Source organism: Epinephelus fuscoguttatus, linkage group LG17, assembly GCF_011397635.1.
Source record: "Epinephelus fuscoguttatus linkage group LG17, E.fuscoguttatus.final_Chr_v1".
NCBI lineage: Eukaryota > Metazoa > Chordata > Actinopteri > Perciformes > Serranidae > Epinephelus > Epinephelus fuscoguttatus.
Genome location: NC_064768.1, coordinates 5,511,939 through 5,531,538, shown reverse-complemented (window position 1 = coordinate 5,531,538; position 19,600 = coordinate 5,511,939). Strand labels below are relative to the sequence as shown.

The 19,600-nt window shown below is 40.7% G+C and overlaps 1 protein-coding gene across 1 annotated transcript in view; it reads right to left on the bottom strand.

Moving 5' to 3' along the window:
• Nucleotides 1-19,600, bottom strand: part of LOC125904251 (phosphatidylinositol 4-kinase beta-like) — a 60,407-nt gene that overhangs the window by 8,144 nt on the left and 32,663 nt on the right. Inside the window, exons 5-13 of the mRNA XM_049601539.1 lie at nucleotides 7,825-8,052; nucleotides 7,325-7,588; nucleotides 7,108-7,214; nucleotides 6,815-6,919; nucleotides 4,903-5,026; nucleotides 3,204-3,317; nucleotides 1,545-1,696; nucleotides 1,103-1,235; nucleotides 849-969 (exon numbers count right to left, since the gene is read on the bottom strand). Of these exons, the coding sequence (XP_049457496.1) occupies nucleotides 849-969; nucleotides 1,103-1,235; nucleotides 1,545-1,696; nucleotides 3,204-3,317; nucleotides 4,903-5,026; nucleotides 6,815-6,919; nucleotides 7,108-7,214; nucleotides 7,325-7,588; nucleotides 7,825-8,052 (1,348 nt within the window). The remainder of the gene's footprint in view (nucleotides 1-848; nucleotides 970-1,102; nucleotides 1,236-1,544; nucleotides 1,697-3,203; nucleotides 3,318-4,902; nucleotides 5,027-6,814; nucleotides 6,920-7,107; nucleotides 7,215-7,324; nucleotides 7,589-7,824; nucleotides 8,053-19,600) is intronic.

Genomic DNA, 19,600 nt, shown 5'->3' with positions numbered 1-19,600 from the left:
TATACTATGCTGTGATGTAGTATAGTATAATATGCCATAAAAACCTCATAGTATGTATGTTCTAAAACATTATAGTATAGTATGTTATAATGTCATAGTACAGAATGCCATAAAGAAGTCACAAATAGGCTTTAGCCTCCCATTAGCTTTAATCATTAATTAACGAAACTATGGCGGCCCGCCATAGTTTAATTTGACCCGCCATAGTTTCTAAATAAAAGATTTAGGCTGCCGAAAGTATTGACTTCTCATGATATAAATAATATCTCGAATGCCTTAGCGTTTTGTGCCGATGTGCTCAGGCTGTCAGATCCAGCGCTCGACAATGCGAGTGTTTCACTCGACTAAAATATGTGTGCGTGAACTGTAAAAAATATTTAGGGGCACATGTGCGCATAAAAAAAAAAAATCAGCCGAAGCAGCCTATATTTTTGTCAATAAAAATGTATGATAATCTAACCGCAAATATTGGAGGAACTCCAGCTGCCTTCCCTCTTCCCCGTGTGACACGGTTATGGGCGGTTTTCCAAGCCACAATGAATATAAGTCTCACTGTCAGCAGTGTGGAAATAAGTCAAAGGGCTCTAGTTTCCCGGCGCAGCGCAGGGTGGCGAACCCCGCGCAGAGCTAGTTTTGAGCAGCGCAACCCGAGGCGCGCTCAGTTTGGTAGTTTGGCAGACCTAGGTGCGCTGAGATGGGTGTGGCGGAGCAGCAGGGGGAGGTGTCGACAGATCAGATCCAGATCCAGCCATAGTTTCCCAAAATCCTGTGGGAAACACTGTACAGTATGCAATAAAAGGTGATATTATGTCTTAAACATCAGTATGAGGAAGAAACATTGATGTTACCTTGCTGCATTATCTCCACTATCTGCAGCACCTTCTCCATGTGTTTCCTGGCAGCAATGAGACCCTGAAGCATCAACATCTTGTAATAGATAAACATGTCACCGTCCAGGCCGCCCATCACCTGAAACACATGCATTCATTTCATTCAGTCATTTTACCATCCCATTTTCAGACTCTAATACTACTAAGGCAACACTGCAGTTCATTTAAGATGCAACACTGTGGCAAAAACAATGAGAAACCTGTTTACTCACATCAACAAACTCTGATGTGAGTTTGAATGCAGACGTCTCAAAGCCAAGGTTACGAGGAGAGCTGGAGAGGATGAAGCCAAAGTCGATGTGGATGATGTGACCTTCAGAGTCCAGCAGGATGTTCCCGTTATGTCTGCAGACATCAGAGATGTTAGCATAGGTTAGCACAAAGAGTCTTCTCCCTCTAAAGAGACTACATACTAGCTGTATGCAGGTTTTTGTCTTGACACTGGAAACATTACTAATTTAAGTAAATAAAACTCAGATCAGACAGAATTCAGTCTAAATATGGTGGATTATCTTGCTGTTCTGTCCACTCTTCACTTTGTAAGGTCACTTTTCTCCCACAGCGCAGGGCACAAAAAGATGGAGGAGCTGGTGGTGGTGAAAAAGCTGTAAAAACATCTTAAAGTGTGTGTGTCTGTCTGTCTGTCTGTCTCACCTGTCTTTGACCTGCAGCAGATAACAGATCAGGCTGTATCCAGCGCAGCTCTGGACAAAGTTCCTCTGAGCGGTAAGGAAAGCTTCTGTGGTGAAGCTGCCATGTTCCTGCAGGAAGTAGTCCAGCAGAGACAGCTGACTCTGTTTACGCACCTGATGGAGAGGAAACACAAAACCACATCAGCGCTGTGTGTGCAAAAACATCCAACATCTACATGATGTGAAACTTAAATTATCTTATGTGTTTCAGTTTGGTTTTTTTAAGATGTGGCTAATAAACACAGGATGCTAAGCTGTGTAAACACTGTTGCTAATAAATAAAGTAAACGTTGTGATTGTCAGCGGCTGTTCTTCTTGGTAGTTGTAGTATAAGTTGTGACACAGACAGTGGCTGAATGAAGGTGACATATGTGTTTAAAAAAATGCAGCAACAACACAGACATTTCATATACAAGATGTATATAACACAGACAAAGTCTCTCGCCTCTTTCCTCCCTCCCTCAGCCTCACACTTGATGATTTGTGCATAAATATAATTAATAACCTAAATAAATGAAAAATAAAAATTAAATCATTTTCCAACACCAGATTCATTTGAAAGGCCAAACAGATGGAAAACGACTTTTTAACTCCCCCACAAAGATTTTTAATTGTTCCAAACCTACTTGACACTTTTATGGTCATGTTATAGTTTTGTGTCCTGTGCTGCAAACCTTTAAACCTCTATAGCTCCAGTGCCGTCTGCAAAAAGTTAATGTACAGCCCTGCTATTTATTTTATATCATTTCATTTCATGTTGTGCAGCTGTATATTTTCAAACGGAAAAAAATCCCAGTCTTTGCATTTTATTTTGATCACAGTCTGTTTTCATAGAAGTGCTTGTGACATCTCAATTGTGGCTTTGACTTGCAGCTGAACATGTAGCCCATTTCGTTGAAAATACCAAGATTTATTTTGCATATTGGCATCCAGCCTAAAAAGGTATGAATTTCTGTCTATATCGTTGCAGTGGACTTGTTATTTTGCTAGCTTGATTCTTTAAAAGTCATCAGATTGAAGGGAACAAAATCTCTAAAAATTATTTTTTCTGGAGAAGGATCCAGAAAACCCTCTCTTTGGTCTCTAAATCCTCCATATTTTTGAGGTCTCAACGTTCAGCAGATCTGCTACTAAATGCATGCTGCTTTTTCAATGTCAAAAAGGGAGTTTAACATTACTCTGATTCATGCAAAGATAGGGAGCACCAGTAAATAAAATGATATTGTACATGTACAGTTTTTGTAAATTTCTCCCTTTTGGTTATCAGTTTGTTCTCATAGGTGAGCACAAGACCAGTAATTTACAGGACAGGTCTGCCAAAGCAGAAAAAACTTAATAATGCTAATAATATTAATGTTGTCATTTTTGACATTTTTAAGACTGAATGTTTAATCCCTTAACAGAAAAGGATTTTTTTCAGTGAAGAAGAGCTGGACACGAGAGTCCAATCAAGTCACAGCAACAGCGTCCCACCATCAGAGGTGGAGGAAATACTCAGATCCTTTACTGCAGTAAAAGTACTTAAGTCCAGTGCTTGAGTAAGTGTACCATCCCATGATAACTTGCTCTGTGTGTGTGTGTGTGTGTGTGTGTGTGTGTGTGTGTGTGTGTGTGTGCGTACCTGGTGCAGAGAGACAGCGTTGAGAACGGGTTCAATCATCCCACTGTCTGATGACATCACCAGGATCTTATACGGTTTGATCCACAAAGGAACTCTTTCCTGCTGCCAGATCAACTGAACACACAAACACACATCACCACTGGTTACTGATCAACTTCCTGCCATTAAACAATAATCAATATGTTCTTCTTAAATCTAGAAAATTAGAGCGTCAGATCATCCTGCAGATTGGAGGAAACACCAGAAACAATTCAGTTTGTTTCCTCCCATGTTCTAATTATTACAACTGCTGGGTGTGAAACCTTTATTATAAAATATAAAGAAGGTTATATTTTAAGAGGAAATACTCTATTTATTAAATTATTCTCCATATTCTCTCCATATGATGAAAAAAGAAAGAAAATAAGAATCAATTCAGGTTTATGATGGTTTGTGTTGCCCTCTACAAGCAGAACACAGGAACTAGTTTCCATTTCATGTGTTTTTAAGCTGATTATTTTATACAAAATTATTATTTTATACAAACTTATCATCACACAACTCAGAGAGTACCTAAAAACTGCAGATACTGCACCAAATACTCAGAGAAACTGCAGTATCTACCAACAAACTGTGTTCTCTCAGGTTTCTGAAAGGTTTTAAGAAAAGCAACTTTTGATTGTTTCAATTTCTTGCAGGGTGTTATTAATATTTATATTGAAATATATGAATTAACAGAGACAAGCTACTGAGATCTACTCATTTTGAAAAAATAGCCACCTTTCTGCTAAGCTAGTTAGCTTTGGCAGGACATTGGTGGCTTTTTACTTCTTCTTTATTATCTTTAATGATGGTAACTGACAGAAATGTCACTTCATATGCAGGAAACTGAGGGAAAAAGTCACCAAAAGTTAGCTTTAACTTTAGCTAAGGTTAGCCATGGCTATATGATAAGCTAGCTTTCAGTTAATATAGCTATCTTACTTTTGCTGTTTTTTTTAATTCTTTTTTATTATGAATTTAATGATGGCGAATAATTAATATAACTTCTAATAGGATAATTATTTAATTTACAAAGAATGAGGGGAAAATCAGTTACCAAAAGTTAGCCTTAGTGTTAGCTGAGGTTAGCCATGGCTATCTCATAATCTAGCTTTAAATTGATGTAGTAACCTTTTAAATAAGCTGTCTTTCTGTGGGAGACAATACAGTAATACACAGTTAAAGTACAAATACTGCAGTTTGGTTTTAAAGCGTGTTTCGTAGTTGCTGAATATTTCTTTAAAACACGTCAGAAAGTCTGATAAAAGCAACAACTCAAATTATTTTTTTTAAAAGTTCTACTTAATTTATAGAGAGAAATTCTGCTATAGAGGAAACACTACTGTGTTATGTAAATGGACCTGCATTTGTATAGTGCCTTTCTAGTCATCTAGTGACCACTCAAAGTGCTTTCTACACTACGAGTCACATTCACCCATTCACACACACATTCATACACTGGTGGCCGAGGCTACCATACAAGGTGCCACCTGCTCCTCAGTTTTAACACACTCACACACCGATGGAACAGCCATCGGGAGCAATTTGGAGTTCAGTGTCTTGCCCGGGATCGAACCATTGATCTTTCGATTGGTGGACAACCTGCTCTACCTCTGAGCCACAGCCAATATCTGATCTTGAAGTCGTTGCAGTGATAATATTCCAGGTGAGTGTGTACCTGCAGCTGTCGAAGGACCTGATAGGCCAGCAGCTCTTGTCTCAGGTCGTCTCCACACTTCACAATGACGGAAAGCAGTCGCCAGTTTGGCAGGTGACCGTACGGAGAGCATTCTCTGATCCTCCTGTAGGCAAACATGTATTATATATATATATACATATATATATATACAGTACAGGCCAAAAGTTTGGACACACCTTCTCATTCAATGCATTTTCTTTATTTTCATGACTATTTACATTGTAGATTCTCACTGAAGGCATCAAAACTATGAATGAACACATGTGGAGTTATGTACTTAACAAAAAAAGGTGAAATAACTGAAAACATGTTTTATATTCTAGTTTCTTCAAAATAGCCACCCTTTGCTCTGATTACTGCTTTGCACACTCTTGGCATTCTCTCCATGAGCTTCAAGAGGTAGTCACCTGAAATGGTTTTCCAACAGTCTTGAAGGAGTTCCCAGAGGTGTTTAGCACTTGTTGGCCCCTTTGCCTTCACTCTGCGGTCCAGCTCACCCCAAACCATCTCGATTGGGTTCAGGTCCGGTGACTGTGGAGGCCAGGTCATCTGCCGCAGCACTCCATCACTCTCCTTCTTGGTCAAATAGCCCTTACACAGCCTGGAGGTGTGTTTGGGGTCATTGTCCTGTTGAAAAATAAATGATCGTCCAACTAAACGCAAACCGGATGGGATGGCATGTCGCTGCAGGATGCTGTGGTAGCCATGCTGGTTCAGTGTGCCTTCAATTTTGAATAAATCCCCAACAGTGTCACCAGCAAAACACCCCACACCATCACACCTCCTCCATGCTTCACAGTGGGAACCAGGCATGTGGAATCCATCCGTTCACCTTTCTGCGTCTCACAAAGACACGGGTTGGAACCAAAGATCTCAAATTTGGACTCATCAGACCAAAGCACAGATTTCCACTGGTCTAATGTCCATTCCTTGTGTTTCTTGGCCCAAACAAATCTCTTCTGCTTGTTGCCTCTCCTTAGCAGTGGTTTCCTAGCAGCTATTTGACCATGAAGGCCTGATTTGCGCAGTCTCCTCTTAACAGTTGTTCTAGAGATGGGTCTGCTGCTAGAACTCTGTGTGGCATTCATCTGGTCTCTGATCTGAGCTGCTGTTAACTTGCGATTTCTGAGGCTGGTGACTCGGATGAACTTATCCTCAGAAGCAGAGGTGACTCTTGGTCTTCCTTTCCTGGGTCGGTCCTCATGTGTGGCAGTTTCGTTGTAGCGCTTGATGGTTTTTGCGACTCCACTTGGGGACACATTTAAAGTTTTTGCAATTTTCCGGACTGACTGACCTTCATTTCTTAAAGTAATGATGGCCACTCGTTTTTCTTTAGTTAGCTGATTGGTTCTTGCCATAATATGAATTTTAACAGTTGTCCAATAGGGCTGTCGGCTGTGTATTAACCTGACTTCTGCACAACACAACTGATGGTCCCAACCCCATTGATAAAGCAAGAAATTCCACTAATTAACCCTGATAAGGCACACCTGTGAAGTGGAAACCATTTCAGGTGACTACCTCTTGAAGCTCATGGAGAGAATGCCAAGAGTGTGCAAAGCAGTAATCAGAGCAAAGGGTGGCTATTTTGAAGAAACTAGAATATAAAACATGTTTTCAGTTATTTCACCTTTTTTGTTAAGTACATAACTCCACATGTGTTCATTCATAGTTTTGATGCCTTCAGTGAGAATCTACAATGTAAATAGTCATGAAAATAAAGAAAACGCATTGAATGAGAAGGTGTGTCCAAACTTTTGGCCTGTACTGTATATATATATATATATGTGTGTGTGTGTGTGTGTGTGTGTGTGTGTGTATAAACACAGTGTTGGTGCAGCAGGATGAGGAACCAGGTGACAAACAGCTGATGAATCATATCTCGACTTGCCTGACTTTCTCCTCCCAGGGTTCTTTGAGGGCGACAGCTGACGGATCCTCAGGGTCTCTCCTGAATGAAGTCGGAGTGTGAGCGAGGTTCTCCGACAGACGACGTCTGAGAACAGAAGCATCACAAGAACAAACAGTAAATAAGGTATTAGGCATGAGAATTATATCAACAAAATTTTAATCAATAATACTTTTATTCATAGGTCCTGCAGTAAATAAACCGTGTGTTAATGTGTGTGTTTCTGTGAGTATAAATATACATGTATTTATTCTACACAGTATGTGAGTGTGTACCTGATGTCTCCGGCGGCAATGAAAACCGGCTCTTTGCTCTCCAGACTGGTGATGCTGTCGACTGAAAACTGACTGATGTTATCAGAGCTGCTGGTCTGAGCCTCTACCTGCAACACACACACACACACACACACACACGCACACAATAAATGAATAAAAATGATTCTGTATTTTACAATTTGTCTACAGTGGTCCTACAGAGTGACATTGACCTCACCTCCACCTGCAGCTGTCCGATGTCATCGGTGGCCCACGCCTCATCGTCATTGTCGTAGTTGGGGACGGTGGAGAAACTTCCTGCTCTGTGCTCTGACGTCATCCCGCTGCCACCATTAGCGTTGGCCACAGTGATGCCGCCACCACAGTCCAGGTTCTCCGCGGAGCGAGCTGAGCGGATCCTCGTCTCTGGGATCCGAACAGGAACTGGAGACGTCTCGAAGCTCTCGCATTCCAACACCTCCACGTAGATGATGTACGGAGCCTGAGGAGGAGGAGGAGGAAGAGTAGGAGGAAAAAGAGGAGGAAGAAGAAGAATTTAGATGAAATGATGTGTTAATTTTGTGGCAGTAAATGATTAGAAGCTAACAGTTTCCACCTGTTTTCAGTCTTTGTGCTAAGTTAGGCTAAACACACGCTGATGGATGGTGCTCTGATACCCGATTGTCTGTTTGTGTGTTACCTGTGTGGGGTGTCCTGCAGGTGTGTGTTCAGTGTTACCTTGTCCTTAGAGTTAAGCACCACAGCCTGTGTGTGTGGGATCCTGCAGACGTGGTGCTGGTGCTCGGCGGTGGGCAGCCACACTCGGGCCGGCAGCTTGTGGTTGAGCAGCGACAGCTCTGAAATCAGCCGCTGGGTCTTCTGCTCTTTGGTGGGCAGTGTTGCCAAACGCTTCCCAATGCAGAGCAGAGACTTGACCAGCTCCCTCTGAGGACGCAAACGCTCCGGCTGAAAGAAATACAAGAAACATCAGGCGAGTTTATCAGCCCAAAACAAAACAAATCCATTTTGTTAAATCACACATTTTCAAAAATGACTTGAAAAGAGCTGAAGCTGAATTTATGTTATTTTTTTGTTAGTTTTTAAAGGGAAAAAAAAACTGTTTAAGATTCAACTTAAAGGTCTTATGAACCAAACTGCAGTTCAGCAGTCTGTCCACCAGAGGGTCGACTGGCCCTGTCACCCTAAGGACCACATAGACATGGTGTTCAGTTACCGTGGAGACAGCAGCCTGATGATGAAGCTCCCCATGTTATCTGACGCTGCATTCATTAAACAGGTCTGTTTACAGGTCCCTTTGTGTTTCTTCGAACCTGAACCTTAACATAACATGAACCTGAGCACACCCTGAACCAGGACGCTGTTCTTTAAAATGTTCACTCAGAAATCAAAAATAGATATTTTTCCTCTTACCTGTAGCGCTTTTTATCAGTCTACATAGTTTCGGTTTGAGTTGAGCATTTAATAACTTGATAACTCAACAGCAATGTCTCTTTCCAGAACTCATGACCTGGTGACTCAAGATAGTCCACAGACCTGGTTGTGAGCAGTTTCATGCAGGAACTGTTTCCTTTATGCCAAACTACACCCGCCAACCGTATCACCGCATGGAAGGAAGCATCCATCTACTGCTAGCTCACCTAGCACCACAGAACTAGCTAATGTTACAGCTCAGCTGAGTAGGACGCCATTAATGTTCACATATCGCTCTGTCATGAACACGAGCCTTTTGTCCATGAGCAGATGTCAATCACATTTTTTTTAATATCTCTAATGCAGTATATCACAGTTTAAAATGAATAATGATGGATTTTATCCGTGCAGCTTAGTCCTGCAGCAGAGGCATCAAACTGAACTTTTAACTGTGAAAGACTTTCACTCTGTTGCTACACACACAAGTCATTTTTGGGGCCATTTTCAAACACAACACCTGAATCAAATTATGGTTGAATTAATTTCTCAAAGCAAAAACTCAACCCCATTTTTCTCTGATTTATAACTTAATAAACTGAATCTCTGATACATTTAACATCTGAGAAACAAAAAAAAAGAAATTTTGTTCTGATTGTTTTCTGGAATTTTTGTAAGATTTTAAAACTTTTAAAAATAATAATGGTTGGTTGGTTATCTTGTTTCTGAATGGATACTGAGATAAAAGTTTTCAAAACTTAAGTCTGAATTACTTTACCGACACGTAAACCAACCTCCACTCAAGGAACGAGCAGTTTCAGAGTCACTGCTTTCGGCCTGGAGTCCGAATAGTGAACAGACGAATCTCGTTTTTTCTCATTTCATTTCTCTGTCTGATAAAACCATTTTTCCCTCTGGAGTTCTCGTCGTCACATGAGCGAGCTGCTTTCAGCATCACATGGTTTAAATCCTCATCTAGAGGCCTCCTGCCCCCTCCCTCTTACTCCCTCTGACCAGGATTGAGGAGGAGAGGGAGGGAGCTGACACATGGAAACATTTCAGAGACGTTTTGGGAGGAAATCAAAGACAGGAAAGATGTTTACATGACCCAGATTCTGCAGGAACACAGAAACCTCCAGATTTTACAGTTTACAGTCAGAAGATCATTGCTACAGAGGAGCATTTCAGAAAGATTCATCAGAGTTTCACTGTTAATATTTACAAAAACACGACTTTTTAAAGCCTCAGACTGACAGTTGGGAAATAACTTTATAATCCAACTGAAGGACTGAGAGGAAAGGAAAAAAGGGAAATCTACAACCATTTTTATTTTCTAATGACAGTTATAGTCCATTTGTGTGAAATACCTGCTGATTTCACATCAATGTTTGATGATATTTTTTGTTAAATGACATTAAACTGAATATATTGGAAGTTCAGACTGTTGGTCCCCCTAAAAAAAGACGTCTATTTGGACTGAAGAGAATAATAAGGGCAGTTTCACTATTTTCCAACATTTTACAGACAAAACAATGAATTAAGAAGATAATCAACAATGACAATAATCAGTAAACATGAACAAGCATAAACAGATTGTTAGGAAACCAAATGCTGAGTGTTTGGATGTTTATTTAAAAAGAGAAAATGTAAAATTATTGTAAATGACGCAGCAGAGATGTTATGACAGTTTCAAAATAATGTTATCTGGTCTCTAAAAAAAGAGTTTAGAATTTGGGGATAAGCTGACTTTAGAGAGGATCCCAAGAAGTGGAAACAAACTCACAACAGGAGGAACAACACCCAGAACAGCAAAGAGTGTGTTATTATTTTAACTGTGAGGTCCACCTTTCAACCTACAGGAAGAGGTTGGCGTTAACACTGCCTTTAATAAAAAGGACCATCTTGAAACAGCAATTATACCTTTCTCCTTATGTTAAATCGAGTGCATATGCACATCATATAATTTTAAGCCTTAGAAGGTCAATGTAGACAGCACTCTAAAATATTACTACTTATGGGCAAAGATATATTGGAAATAATGTCAGGCAGACAATCCAAATAAGAACGTTGGTGTTGCTATTTGGTCCCACTATATGTTTGGTGGTTAATTCAGTTCTTAAAAATACACTGATAAATAAAGCAGCAGTTGGTTATTTTGGTGGAAGAAAAAAAAAAAACACACAATAAAATCCAACACTGCAATCAAATTTATTTCCTGTCATTAATGTATCAGGTGATTTAAAGACAGCATAACGACAGTCAGGTTTCCATCCGAGCAGCAGCTTCAAGAAGTTTCCTCAGCTGGCTCAACCTCACTGCTATAAACATCGGAGGAGTTTTACAGCCAAATTTCCAACTTGAGAAGCCAGGAGAAAATCTCACACTTCACTAAATAAGTTCAGCCTTCAAAAGAAGAAGACTTCCAGAAGATTGAAATGGTTTTAGTTTGTCGTGAAACACTGAAAATGTCACATCTGTTCATCCATCAAGGACAAGCCACTGATTATTGATCACTGTGCTGACTGATGTGGGGTTGGTGGGTGTCAGTCTGTAGCCTTTTTTACACTCTTCAAGCTGGGAATTTCACAACCACTATGCTGCTTTGCAAGATCAGCCGCCATATAACAGAGACTGTAAATGATAGTTTTTGACATATTATGTCATTGTTATTTTTCACAAGTGCTGCTGACGCGCATCTTTTATGTCAAACTAGAGGCAGAAGCTACTGTGTTACATGTCACACCTCTTTTGATTTTGTGATGTCAGCATGCTGCCTAAAATCACACACTGGAGTGGCATGATGCCGCTGTTGTTTGGTTCTGTGTAAAAATGCAAAGGTGGCATAAAGAGGGACTTTGTAGCAGCTCTATAGGACCATCTCTGTGTAAAAAGGGCTGGTGACAAGTAACAGTATAACTTCCATGACTGGGGGCGTCAGTAGCTTAGTGGATAGTGCCAGCGCCCCATGTACAGAGGTGATGCCTCGCATCAGCGGTTGTGAGTTCAACTCCAGCTTGCAACCCCTTGCTGCATGCCCCCCCCCAACCCTCTCTCCCCATTTCACACTCTTCACTCTGTCCTGTCCATTAAAGCAAAAAAAAGATGTACTGCGTTCCAGCACATGTTGGAAAACCACAGATTTTGTTAGCAGTCCTAGTAAATAACGTACTGCGCTGTATTCTGAGCACACTAACACTGCAGCAACATGTCCACAGAGAGAAGTTGGACAGTACTGTGGGTCCAACTGTTTCAGTGAGTAACAAACAAAAAGATGTTTTGATGAACAGTGTATTACTACAGCTTTCACTACTGCTGATGTGCCGAGCAGCCATCTTAAATTTTGAGGTCAGGGTTGCTGAGGTTCCTCCAACTTTCTGAGTCAGAAAACGAACTTCAGGGAACATTATAGTTGAAATTTCCAACAGGGAACTTGAAAATTCCGACTTCCTGATGCAAATAGAACATATCATTACAGCTATGGTTAATTGTGATAATGCTAATGCTAATTTCCGCTAGTTAAAACCATCAAAACAAAATGTTCTGACCAGAAAAACGTAATATTCGACTCCTTACAGGGTTTTTTGAAAACACTGAAACAGCCACAGCTACGGCCAGGGCTATACTCTGTGAATCTGAGGTTACGCCATGGTTAAATTACTTAAAGAGTAACTAAACCCTAAAACCATTTTTTCAGCTGATAATCATTGTTTCTGGTAGTATAGTAGTGTTACTGACTCATCCTGCTCAAAATCTTGACAGTTTAGTGCAAACTGTTGAAAATCTACATTTTATTTTAAAAATGTGCTATGGAGTGCCCTCTACAGCTTGAAACCTGGTTACTACATTTGAATTTATATTACATTACATTGGAGGCGAATGATTCTTTTTTGGGGCGAATGACGTCACTAACCGTCCACGCTAAAGCCTGCCCTCCTCCCTTTACTCCTCCCCTTACTATAAAACCATTCTGTCCGCAGTTATCAAACTGATAGCATCGGTCTGACTAGTCCTCACTAGTCTGACGTCCAGGACTAGTCAGACCGATGCGTTGAGAACTGATGAAGCCGCTTGGATAAGAGGCGAAACGTCTTCTAGACAAAATCAAAGTCCAGTTGCCTACGATTTAATTGTTGCCAAAATGGAATTGACCTGGATAAATGAGAATATCCACAGACCAAACTGATAGCGAGTAAATGAAAAAAAAATCACATTTTCTGTGTGTCTGTTATTGTTAATAACTTACTAAAATAATAAGTGACCTCAGACCAAATACTGATGAAAATGAGGTCTCGGTTCTTGTCCTCTTAGACCTCAGCACAGCATTTGATATGATTGACCATGACATCTGATGCCTAGTACACAGTACACAACATTTCTGTCCGTTCCGACAGTCACTATGTCACACTACACGATCGTCCACACCAATCATCTCCAGTTGCCTTTCACAATGTGTGTGATGTCATCGGGTTATTCTTGTCCTATTTTTATGACTTTTACTATTATTTCAGTCACTGTGTCTGTTCATGTGCCAGCCGAAATGTTGTAGTAATGTAAAAAAGCACCAGCAGATGGCAGGAGCTACATTTGAAGTACCGTACACAAACATACAAGTCACTGAATCCTCCACAAGTTCCTGCAAATGTTTCATAATTAAAGCATATCTAGAAAATGAAGGGATTTTCTCTCAACCAAAATTATACAGGGCTTTTAGTTTGAAATAGAAATAGGAAGTGTTTAGTTTGAGAATGCATTAACTTTATCAAGGCAAATAATAAGAAAAAAATATAAAAATACAGAGGAAATAAATGATGGCCCATTTATAATGTAGTCTGTTTCAAATGAAGCTGGCAGCCTCTGCAGTTGTGGTGAGTAAAAGCCCCGCTGCTATTTTTAAATTTTCTTACTTTACCTCCTCTAAACATTGTTTACTAGCTTGATGCTAATGGCAGTACTCACCAGGTTGACAAAGTGCTTCTGCTGTTTCACTCCGGCATTTTTTCCTTTTTACTCTGTGTGGTAACATCCCTAGACGACATATCTAAAAGGCCGTGGTGTTTTTGTCATACATTTGTCTATGGCAGCTTATCGCTCTGTGTTCCTATTGGTCAAAGTGACGTCTGTGACGGGAGCAGTTGTGAACAACAGAAAGAAAATCAAACATGCTAGACTTAATGTCGGAACGTCGTGAGGTGTCCCGGATGTGGCGTCGGTTGTCGTTAATTACGACACACTACACGAGATGAAACGATGGATTATCGCGTGTGACACTCGTTGTTTACAATCCATGCCGACCCAGTACGTTGCTGCGTGGGGCTAGAATTGGGCTGATATCATGTAGGGCTGGACGATTATGACAAAAATAATAATCACGATTATTTTGATTGATATTGAAATCACGATTAATAAACACGATTATTCATTGATTTCAAAACTCCATCAAAACTCAACTTCAAATATAACTTACAAGAACAGCCAAAAATAAATTGGTAACAAGTAAACAAGTAAAAAAAAATAAAAATAATAATAGCAATAAAAACAATAAATAAAAATAAATACTAGGGCTGACCCCAAAAATTCGAAGCTTTGTTCGATGGCACGGGATTCGATTGTGAATTTTTTTTTGAATATTCGGCCTTTTTTTTCTCCTCCCGTTTTTTGGGGGGGACCTTGAATGCAACACCATCTCTGACAAGGAAATAGAAAGTCCGACGTGCAATGAATGGAGACCTATTATCCTGCTTGAACACAGACAGCTAAATTCTTTCAACAACGTGACTCAAAATAATGATAAAATAGATTTTATTGATGTAAAATAATATGTTGATGGTGACTGTGAGGTGGGATGGATTATCTCGGAAAAGGAGAAGTGCTCACTAACACAGATTTAGACAGATTTGTGAACAATATTTGAGGGAAATGGTCTTTTGTGTGTATAGAAAATGTTTTAGATCTTTGAGTTCAGCTCATGAAAAATGGGAGCAAAAACAAAAGTGTTGCTTTTATATTTTTGTTCAGTGTACTTTGCAAACAATTTCCTTAGCTCAACGTCCGTCAACTTGAAGCCAAAATGTTTCCAGATGACTGACGTTGCCCTACAGTGTATCTTTCTTCTCAACCAAAGGCTGTCTTTCTGCCATGTTCTCAATCGCTCGCTCCACATATTGATCTACACATGTCACACGCTTGCTGCTGCTGCACTTAACACAGGTGCATCCACGGCGCTTACATACACGCCGCGCGGCACATTAATAGTTTTTCTTCGATTATAATGTTTTTATGATCGTGAGAAGCCAAAATCGAAATCATGATTAAAATTCAATTAATCGTCCAGCCCTAATATCATGTAGTGTGTACCATGCATTAATCAATTGTTGGCTGGCCTTTCTGTTTGTTAAACTGGTTCAAGGCATTAAAGGAAATAACTTTTACATCAGTCTTGGAGATCATGTGTCTGAGACTCATCTTGATTTTATGATTTATAGTTTTACAATTCTAGGATTTTAAGAATAAGCTGTTTTATTTTTATTACATGTATTTCATGTGACACACTCAGTGCTTATACTGCCCTTGTTGTAAAACACTTGGTGCTTCATTTCTTATATAAAAGGTGGTATATAAACAAAGTTTATTATTATCATTGTTAATATAAAGTTAACATGCGATACAACTTAAATGTGTTTCTTAACCTGTGTTATGTTGGTGGTGTATGTAGGAATCAGTGTTTGCCCTAGGCTTACAGTTTGGGGAGGGGGCAGACAGACACCAACACAAACACTTAAAGGAATTATGGTGTTCACGTGTTTCTTTTAATGACAGCAGTCAATATAACAACTGAACAATTATTTGTACTGTACATCGAACTAAACATCGGAACATTTCTTCTTCGCCATCTTCACCACCCTGTGAGTTTAAAAAATGCAGATATTTTTGTCTGCTTTTCAGGTGGTTGACGCAACATATTTTCTGACACGCTGTCCGCTGGTGGGAGTTTGCTCACCTGTGTGTGTGCGCATGTGTCTGTGTACGCGCACATGTCTGTGTGTGTGTGTGTGTATGTGTGTGTGTGCGCACGCATCGGGGCAGAACTCCGCCGTGTGCGATACAGAGAGCAGAGGAGAATTGTAAATGCACGACCATGCAGAGACAGAAATGACATGGCGCCGTGTAAATAAGATTAATAACATAAGGCTACTTAGTTTGTTTAATAATAGGACAAGGTATAGACCTGTTTTATAGGAAAGGTAACCTTAAATGACTTATGTTGTAATCTGGCCCTCAATATAATGGTAGGGGAAACACTGTGAATGTTTAATGCATTTTAGGGTTAAATTTAGGAGATCAAACTAACAAAAGATAAAACTGGATAAAACAAAACTAACTTCAGAACTTCTGTTTGATTTCTGGTCAGAAACTGATCTGAAAATATTTCAGTTTTTAAAATTATTTCAGTTTCTGTCATTTAGATTTAAATGTTAAACATCTGAAAACGTCTCTCTTTGATGTATAAACTCTGTGTTGTTGTTGTTGTTGTTGTTCTCCTCCTCCTCCTCCTCCTCACTTCCTGTCCTCCCCGTCTCCTCCAACCCTCCGTCTCCGAGGCCACCCTTCACCTGGACGCAAAGGAGCCAGATATCTGATTTCTCTCTGCAGCAGGTTTTTATTTCTTCTCTTTCTGCTACTCTACTCCTTTTAATCTAATGAATAAACAAAACATCTGACTGTGACACAGAGACAGAGGGAAGTCTGAAGTCTGAGAAGAACTGAATGAAAACAGAAGAAGAATTGTTTTTGTATTTTCAGGTGTTTTAAATGTGACATTATAGTCATGGTGCATCACTGCAGTCAAATGTACACTTTTTATTTATTTCTTAGACATTATTAGAGAAGATAAAAATGTTAAATTTGACCTGAAGGTTGTTGAAATACAGATTATTATTATTAGGATTCTACAGTTAAAGACCTACAGTCAATGGTGGAAAAAGAACTCAGATCCTTTACTTAAGTACCAACAAAACTATGTACAAATACTCCATTACGGAATAAAAGAAGGGAATAATAATAATAATAATAATAATACTAATGATAATATTAAGAAGAAGAACGAGAAGAAGAAGAAAAAGAAAAAGAAGAAGAAGAAGAAGACGAAGAAGAAGAAGAAGATTTGATATTCTTTTGTACATCAGCTGAAGGAAACTGTGTGTTTGTATCCTCTGCTACTGTTAGACTGCCACTGTTGGTCTCATCTGTTGTTAGCCTGCTGATTAAGAGAGCCTAATGTTCAATCACAATTACAACACAGCTACCAATGTGCGGAATATTTTAGCTCAAGGCTGTTAGCCTTATTTACTGTTACTACTGCTGTTAACCTCAACTGTGGTTAGCCTGCTGCTATTAGCCTCAGCTGTTGTTAGATTCTCCTCCGAGAATCACCACCTTAATGTGGTGGAGGGGTTTGAGTCTCCCTGTGAACCTGCGAGCTGTGTTGTCCGGGGCTAACAGCCCCTGGTAGGGTCTCCCAAGGCAAAGTGATCCCGGGGGAGGGACCAGACTAAGAGTGATTCAAAGACCTTGATGAAACAGACCTTTCGGGAGCAGAGTACCTCGCCTGGTATGGGGACACCGGGGCCTCCTCCTGGAGCCAGACCCGGGGGAAGAGCTCGCCAGTGAGCGTCTGGTGGCCGGGCCTTAGGCCATGGGGCCCGGTGGGGCTCAGCCTGAAAAGACAACATGGAGCCGTCGCCCTGCGGGCCCACCACCCGCAGGGACAGAAATCGGGGTCAGGTGCACTGTGTGCCGGGCGGCAGGCAGGGGCAGAGCCCCTGGCGTCGCGGACTAGCTTTTGGAACGTGGAATATCACCTCTCACAAGCCCCCGGCTGAGCACCGCCGTGTTGGGGTTCTACCTGGAGAACGAGAGGGTCGTCTCGATGCGACTGCGGGTCGCAAAGAGAAGGTCTCTGATTGTTGTTTGTGTTTATGCACCGAACGGCAGTCCGGAGTACCCGGCCTTCTGGGGGCATCCTGCAAGGGGTGCCGGCTGGGGACTCCGTAGTTCTCCTGGGGGACTTCAACGCTCATGTGGGCAATGACGGAAAAACCTGGAGGGGGTGATTGGGAGGAATGGCATGCCTGATCTGAGCTGTTGATAACGCTGCATGTGCGAGCCACTGGCGGTGGATAAACAGGAAACAGCTGATAGCAGGAATTAGCGAGCAGCTAGTAGCAAGAGGGAAACGCAAACCTGTCAGACACTGTAAAGATGAGCAACTGGGGAGACAAGGAATTGCGCACCCTCCTTACCCTCGCAAACAAAGAGGCCATGAACCATTAGATGAGGGAGACGGTGAAGAACGGGCTGACTTACGAGAGAATCGCTGAAGGACTGACTAGCCACGGCTTCCCTCCCACGTCACTGTTTACGTCACACGCTGAGCTACACGTTTTGTTACTTGCTCACGCCCAACATTGCCCCGCAAAAGGCACATTCTGTATAAGCAAAAGTAGGTAGGTGGCATTTTGCTGCACTCCCCGATTTTGTTTTTATACTTCCAATGCTGAAAGAAGACTGATTGGGCTTTCCTGCAAATTTGCACAACTCCTGTCTAAAAAGGGCTTCAGACTGTCTGCTGTTCACTCAACCAATGTGGTTGTAGGATAAATGCTGTTAGCTTCACGCTAATCACTTAAAATAACAGACCCTATAGGAGAACAAAATCACTGAAATTATGTAAAGAATGATTAACAGTTTGCTGATTTAACACCACAGGCAGTGCTTCATGATGATTTATCTGCAGGGTTCAGTTTGAACTCTGAAGTTTTCTGTGCAGTAGATATAGAAAGTCTGATCTCTTCAAACATTTTGGATAAATGCTGTTGAGATAAACTTTTATTATGTGAAACTGTTTCCCAGCTGAATATTAACTGTTATCAGTCTTGAACTTTCTCTTTTCTTCATGCTAACTTTAGCTGGATAATAAATGGTTTTAAAATAATTGTTGCAGGTTTTCTTTTCATTGTTCCAGAGGTTTTCTTTATCAGGAAGTCAGATGTTTAACAGCATAAAAGAAATTTTATGTTGAGGGTTTTATTATCCGTCTCTCTCTTCAGTCTCTCTCCTGTGCTTTAGTTTTTCCACAGGAGGATCTCTGACTTCTACTAAAATATAAATGAGTGGAAAATATGATCAAACATCAGCAGAGAGGCCAAACAGCAGATGAACAGATGAACTGTTTCCTCTCATTCATCCCTCCATCTCTCTCTTCTCTTCTTTTTAATTGTCTCTTTCAGAGTTTGTCCAGGAGGAACCAAATGTGGCTCTCATCCAATCACATCGCACTCTGCCTCTGGCTCCTGGCCAATGGAGAGCCTCTGTCTGCACGTGACCGAGCCGCTGGCCAAGAATGTGACAACACACACACAGAAACACACTCTGAAAGTAGGCTGAAATTTCTCCTCTAGCTCTTTTTCACAAAGCAAATAATCTCCAGGCATCTTGCAGATTCTCAACTGGCAGCCAGTTGAGCCAACACAAAAACAATAACAACAACCTCCAGTTCAGTTTTGTTCTTTTCAGCACGGACAGATCAGATTAAAGACAAACCAACGTAATTATAACATTTCACAACTGCCTCGTTTGTTCCGGACTTCAGTTTGAGCTAGGGTTGCATCAGCATGAAATTTTCATGGTACAATAACCTTCTCAGGAGATATCGCAGTTTTGTGGTATTACACAGTTACTGTAGTAGTAACTGTGTAATACGATGACACTTAAATGCATGGCAGGCAGTGGAAGAGGAAAGAAATTGGCCTTTTTCGCTAAGCCCTGCCCCTTTGTGATGGTCTGACAAGCTGTCGGAGTAAGCATTACCTAAGCTGTAACTAACTGCACTCCCTGAAGAAATACATTGTATTTTTGGAAAAATGAAATAGTTATTCCAGAGAGAAGGAGATAGAGGAGTCTACAAAATGAGCATGAAGGATATATCCAGGATGTCAAACTGACTGAGCAGCAACAACAGGTTAAAAAGACAAACATAGTTAGAAGCCGAAGCTGAACTACAGGCTACAGATCACAGTGTAAAAGTGAA